Below are 6,713 nucleotides of genomic sequence, written 5' to 3'. Positions count from 1 at the left end.
AGAATGAAATCTTGCCATTTTTGACAACATGGATGGACTTAGGATATTATGGTAATTGTGAAGTAAATCGGACAGAGAAAGACAAACACTGTATGATTTTACTTATATGTGGAATCTGAAAAACAAAACAAATGAGCAAACATAACTAAACAGAAACAGAGTCATAGATGCAGAGAAGAAACAGGTAGTTGTCAGAAGCGGGGGGCGGGGGTGGGAGGAGGAGAGAAACAGGTGAGGGAAATTAAGAGGTACAAACTTTCAGCTGCAAAATAAATGAGTCAAGGTTATGAAATGTACAGTGTGGGGAATATAGTCAATAATTATATAATATCTTTGTATGATGACATATCATATCTAGACTTATCCTGATGATCATTTTGAAAGGTATAGAAATATTGAATCACTATGTTGTGTACTGGGGACTAACATAATGTTGTAGGTCAATTATACTTCAGAACAAACAAACAAACTCATAGAAAAAGAGATCAGATTTGTGGTTACCAGAGCGGGGAGGTGGGTGGGGGATTGGACGAAGGAAGTCAAAAGGTACAAACTTCCAGTTATTAGATAAATAAGTAGCAGGGATGTAATGTACAGCATGATAAATACAATGAACACTGCTGTATGTTATGTATGAAATTTAGGAGAGTAAATCCTAAGAGTTCCCTTCACAAGGAAAAATTACATATTGTTTTCTATTTCTTTAATTTTATATCTATCTGAGACAATTCACTAAACATACTAGGGTAATCATTTCATGATGTATATAAGTCAAATCATTATGCTGTACACCTTAAACTTACACAGTGCTGTATGTCAATTATATCTCAAAAAACCTGGAAGAAAAAAAAAAGAATGGAGATAGTTGTAAAAGAGAAATTTTAATATATGCTGAAAAAAACTTTAGGAGATAACTTCCTGATGTTTCTCAGAAGCAGGTAAATCATAGTGTTCTATGTTTTCTTTCAACACAGGGAGCACCTGAGATCCTACAGACAGGTAACATGGAGAAGATAAATCCAAAGAGGTATGCATCAGGTACAGCCCAAAGTTCACCTGTGAACATAACAGTAACAACAGAAGTTAGATTATTTTAGCAGTTAAACTAATTTTGTAAATAATAATGTTCCACTAAAATTAGGTCAGATCTTTAAAAACATGTACTGGGACTTGATATGTCCTATCTGTCATTTAGTAGAAGGTAGTAAGAAACAAGGAGAATCCTAATATCCTAGACCACACAGATTCTCGTTTTAAAGTATTCTTTCCCAATAGTCAGCCTATACCTCTTTATTGCTGGACCTATTATTTTCTCCTTCCTGTGTACCCTGAGTTTCCCACAGGAGGGCTTCTTCCTCCTCTGGGCCTCTGACCACTGTCAGGCCGATTTCTGCTCTGTTCCCTGGTGTAAAAACCATTTTGTGAAAATAAGGGCAAAACTCAGCATTTTCTATAAGAATTCGTGACGTAAATTAAGTTCTCCAAATTCTCCAGAATAAGGATGGGAGGTCGAAAATGAAGAGTTGTGTAAGTCTACTCAAGGTTTGCCATCATCAGAGAGAGAAAAACAAATATCATATATTAACACATATATGTGGAAGCTAGAAAAATGTTATAGACCAGGGGTCCCCAACCCCTGGGCCGCGGACCAGTAGCAGTCCGCGGTCTGTTAGGAACAGGGCCACACAGCAGGAGGTGAGCAGCGGGTGAGCAAGCAAAGCTTCATCTGCCGCTCCCCATCGCTCCCCATTGCCCCCGCTCACATTACTGCCTGAACCATCCTGGCATCTCCCATCCCCGTCCATGGAAAAACTGTCTTCCATGAAACCGGTCCCTGGTGCCAAAAAGGTTGGGGACTGCTGGTATAAATTATCTTATTTGCAAAGCAGAGAGAGAGACATAGACGTAGAAAACAAATGTATGGATACCAAGGGTGTAAGGGGGTGGGGTGGGAGGAATTGGGAGATTGGGATTGATACATATATACTATTAATACTATGTATAAAATAGAGAGCTAATGAGGACATACGGTGTAGCACAGGGAACTCTACTTAATGCACCGTGGTGACCTAAATGCGAAGGAAATCCAAAAAAGAGGGGACATATGTATATGTATAGCTGATTCATTTTGCTGTACAGTAGAATCTAACACAATATTGTAAAGCAACTATACTCCAATAAAAATTAATTTTTAGAAAAAACCTACAAACAGTGAGAGCTGGAGAGGGCATGGAGAAAGGGAACCCTCCTATGCTGTTGGTGAGAATGGAAATTGATAATAGCCACTGTGGAGAACAGTACAGAGGTTCCTTAAACAACTAAAAATAGAGCTACCAGTATGATCCAGCGGTCCCACTCTTGGGCGTATATCCAGAGAAAGCCATGATTCGAAAGGACATATGCACCCCAAGGTTCATTGCAGCCCTGTTTGCAATAGGCAAGACATGGAAGCAACCAAAATGTCCATCAACACATGAATGGATAAAGGAGATGTGGTCCATATAGACAATGGAGTATTACTCAGCCATAAAAAGGAATGAGATAACGCCATCTGCAGCAACACTGACCGACCTAGAGATATCATACTAACTGAACTAAGTCAGACAGGGAAAGACAAATATCATAGGATATCGCTTATAGATGGAATCTAAAAATTGATACAAATGAACTACTTGACAAAACAGAAACAGACTCGCAGACTTAGAATAGAAACTTATGGTTGGGAGGGGAAGCGGGGGAGGGAGGGGTAAATTAGGAGGTTGGGATTAACATATACACACTAACGTATATATAAAACAGATCATCAACAAGGACCTGCTCTACAGCACAGGGAACTCTACTTGTTACTCTGTAATAACCTAAATGGGGAAAGAATCAGAAAAAGAATAGATATATGGATATGTATAACTGAATCAAGTTGCTGTCCACCTCAAACAAACACAACATTGTAAGTCAACTCTACACCAATATAAAATAAAAGTTAAATTAAAAAAAAAAAAAAAAACGTTTGCCATCAATGCAGGTGAGCCAGTAACAACACTTTGGAATATGTGATGTGCTCCCAGATCTGTGATGACATCAGTTGGCCACCACCACGTTCCAGGCCCCAAGCTAGGGACTGGGGATAAATTAATTCCTTAATATTTGTGTACATATAGGTGAAGAGTACACAGGAACTCTCTACTATCTTTGTAATTTTTCTGTAAATCTAAAATTATTCCAAATTTAAAAAATAAAAAGATTTGTGCACAAGAATTATTGTGATGCGGAGAAATACCACTTCCATGTACCATAGTATTGTGCCCACACATCCTCTCTCCTGGCAACCTGCATGGGGCAGGCTCCAGGTCCCCATGCCCCCAGTTGGCATGACCTGCCACAGCTAAGCAAACAGACTTGTTGGTATAATACTCAAGCGCAACAGCTCTGCAGACCATACCTGTCCATATCCGTAAGGAGAGTTTTGTCAATCAAATAATGTGAAACAAAACTCTGGTTTTGGAGAAACACAGGAAACAATGCAGAACATTTTACCATGAGTTAACTTGCCAGTTTATTACTGGGAAGAGATGAAATGCTTGCATTATTTCTGTTCATTTTCAAGAATTGTTCTGTGCAGCCTGATTGCTTATTTGGCTTCCTGGAATTCTTTGCAAACCAAAAGTCCTGACAGAAAGTGCAAGCCCGGAAATAAATGGATGTTCCTAATGAATCGATCTCTTAGAAGTTCAGCTTTTATAATCTGGGATCCACAACAACACTTAGTCATTTTAGCCCTCAAGAAGATGACTTACAAACTTAGTATAGTGAAATTTATTTTCTATGCAGCTACCCTATTCACCATAAGGCATTTTCATTCTTCATGAGATTTCTGTGGTGAAGAAAATAATGATTGAGACAATAGAATTACTTTACTTATTTACTATTTCTCTCTTTTTTTTTCCTTGGCCGCACCGTACAGCATGTGGTATCTTAGCTCGCAGAGCAGGGGTGGAACATGTGCCCCCTGCAGTGCAAGCACAGAGTCTTAAGCACTGGACTACCAGGAAAGTCCCCCCCACCTTTTTTTTAAAACTATTTCTTATCTATACTCCATATCTCTTCAACAAGATTTGAAAGCATCAAAAATACATGTCATAAAAATAGTGAGGAAATGAATGGAAAGGAAAAATAAGACAGTGTTGTGGATAAGGTCTGCACCTTGATGGTAGCCCATCAGCCTTACAAGGTTCTCCCACTTCTAAAAATTACTCAGCACTATTAAGGATTAGTTCTGGTGTAGACAATGCATCAGGAACTTAAAATGGGGTGTCATTTTTAGCAATCATGCTTACCTTTCTCTCTCGCCTCTCAGAAAGCTTTTGGAAAACATTTCGGTTTCTCTGCCCAGTTTGCTGATCGATGCAAATCATCTGGCATCTGTGACAAGGTCCCAAAACCTGGGAGGTGAGAAGAGAAAAGACAGCGTTGCCATGAAAGTGACGAGACTGTCACACTCTGCAGGGAGGAATCTGGGTCTGGGAAGAATCGTTGTAAACAGCCAATTTCAGAGTCACAGAGAAATACTCAAACTGCAAGGAGCCAGGAAGTGCCACCTCTTGCCAATGCCCGCTTGGGAAACACCCACATTCGTTTATCAGCTTAAAGGCTACAGCATCAGGGCTTTGAAGAAAACAAAGAGTGGTTGTGACTCACAGGTTGTTATCAGGGAATGTTGGGCTTCCTCCAGGGAAGAAAAGAACTGATTGGAGGGCATACTGGGAGAAGATGAACAGCCACACACCCTGCGCTGCTTTCGTTGCCACAGATCGCTCGAGACTGCAGCAAGTAGCTCACGCAATCACACGCGCCCCCGTGAAACACACTCGCTGAGAGCTGAGAGCTGCTGGCTTTCTTTCTCTTTTTAAATTACTCCACAATACATAACGGACATTGTTCCGTGTCCGTTCACAGACAGCTACCTCATCCCCGGATTTTGCAGTTTTCACCATGGCCTGGCATTCCCATGGGTTGATGCGCTTAGCTCTTCTCCTTTGAAGCCATGTGCATAATTTCTAATGCTTTGCTGTAATCAATAATTTTGCAATAAAGGTCTTAATTCATATAACTCTCTTTCCTGTTTGAATTTTTCTTTAGGCTAAATCTCCCAAAAGGAGATTATAAAGCCAACAGGTATAAACATTTTATGACTTGATGATATCCAGTGAAAAACTGCTTTCCAAAAGAGATGTGTTAGATCTTTCCGCATTGCAACTGCTTCAGCACTGAGTATTATCACCAACAAACATCTCTTAACCATTTACTTAAAAAATTTTTTTAATTGAAGTATAGTTGATTTACAATGTCTCAGGTACACAGCAAAGTGATCTGAAAAAAGAATATAAATTATATAAATATATATATAATATTTATATTTATATAATATAATAATAATATAAATATATTCTTTTTCCAGATTCTTTTCTATTATAGGTTATTGCAAGATATCGAGTATAGTTCCCTGTGCTATACAGTAAGTCCTTGCTGTTTATTTTATGTATATTAGCATGTATCTGTTAATCCCAGATTCCTAATTTAGCATTTACTTTCTGAAAGGCACAGTATTAACTATAGCTTATACTTTTTAATGCCTGCACAGGACAACATTGTATGGATGTAGTGTACTTTATTTAATCAACTTCCCTTTTATGGAGACACAGATGTAGAAAACAAACATATAGATACCAAGGGGGAAGGGGGGTGGGTGGGAGGAACTGGGAGTTTGGGATTGACATATATACATTATTGATACTAAGTATAAAATAGATAACTAATAAGAACATACTATACAGCACAGGGAACTCTACTTAATGCACTGTGGTGACCTAAATGGGAAGGAAATCCAAAAAAGAGGGGATATATGTGTATGTATAGCTGATTCATTTTGCTGTACAGTAGAAACTAACATAATATTGTAAAGCAACTATACTTCAATAAAAATTAATTTAAAAAAACTTCCCGGGCTTCCCTGGTGGCGCAGTGGTTGAGAGTCCGCCTGCCGATGCAGGGGACGCGGGTTCGTGCGCTGGTCCGGGAAGATCCCACATGCCGCGCGGAGCGGCTAGACCCGTGAGCCATGGCCGCTGAGCCTGCGCGTCTGGAGCCTGTGCTCCGCAACGAGAGAGGCCACAACAGTGAGAAGCCCGCGTACCGAAAAAAAAAAAAAAAAAAAAACTTCCGTTTTGGACTTCCCTGGTGGCGCAGTGGTTGGGAGTCCACCTGCCGATGCAGGGAACACGGGTTCGTGCCCCAGTCCAGGAAGATCCCACGTGCCGCGGAGCGGCTGGGCCCGTGGGCCATGACCACTGGGCCTGCACGTCTGCAGCCTATGTCCCGCAACTGGAGAGGCCACAACAGTGAGAGGCCCGCGTACCGCAAACAAAAAAAAAACTTCCCTTTTATGGATATTTAGGATATTCTCCAATTTTTCATATTTATAAAGTATTGCAATGAGTAATTTTGTAATATATCTTTGCATATTTGTAAGAGTATAATTTTATGGGATAGATTTCTATGAGTGAAATTATTGGGTCAAAGGGCATGCTTATTTTAACTTTCATTAATTGATGTTTATTAAGTATCATGACCTAAAGAAAGCAAAGCATCTCAGAAAGGTTTTTTTAGAGTCCTTCTTGTATTCATGTACTCAGGTACCTTACAACTTACTTGTTACA

General features: G+C 39.7%; 1 protein-coding gene across 2 annotated transcripts in view; it reads right to left on the bottom strand.

Moving 5' to 3' along the window:
* Positions 1 to 852: 852 nt before the first annotated feature.
* The window catches only part of MOCOS (molybdenum cofactor sulfurase), a gene marked incomplete at its 5' end in the record, with an annotated part of 55,774 nt that continues 49,913 nt past the window's right edge, over positions 853 to 6,713 (bottom strand). The window contains 2 exons of one of the 2 annotated variants that reach the window (XM_082640052.1): positions 853 to 1,056; positions 4,335 to 4,439. In XM_082640052.1, coding sequence (XP_082496178.1) covers positions 904 to 1,056; positions 4,335 to 4,439 — 258 coding nt within the window. In that variant the 3' untranslated portion in view covers positions 853 to 903. The remainder of the gene's footprint in view (positions 1,057 to 4,334; positions 4,440 to 6,713) is intronic. The other variant, XM_082640053.1, reaches the window with a different exon arrangement.

Source organism: Mesoplodon mirus, assembly GCF_964341445.2.
Source record: "Mesoplodon mirus genome assembly, chromosome: 13".
Lineage (NCBI taxonomy): Eukaryota > Metazoa > Chordata > Mammalia > Artiodactyla > Ziphiidae > Mesoplodon > Mesoplodon mirus.
This window is presented reverse-complemented; position numbering and strand designations above follow the sequence as displayed.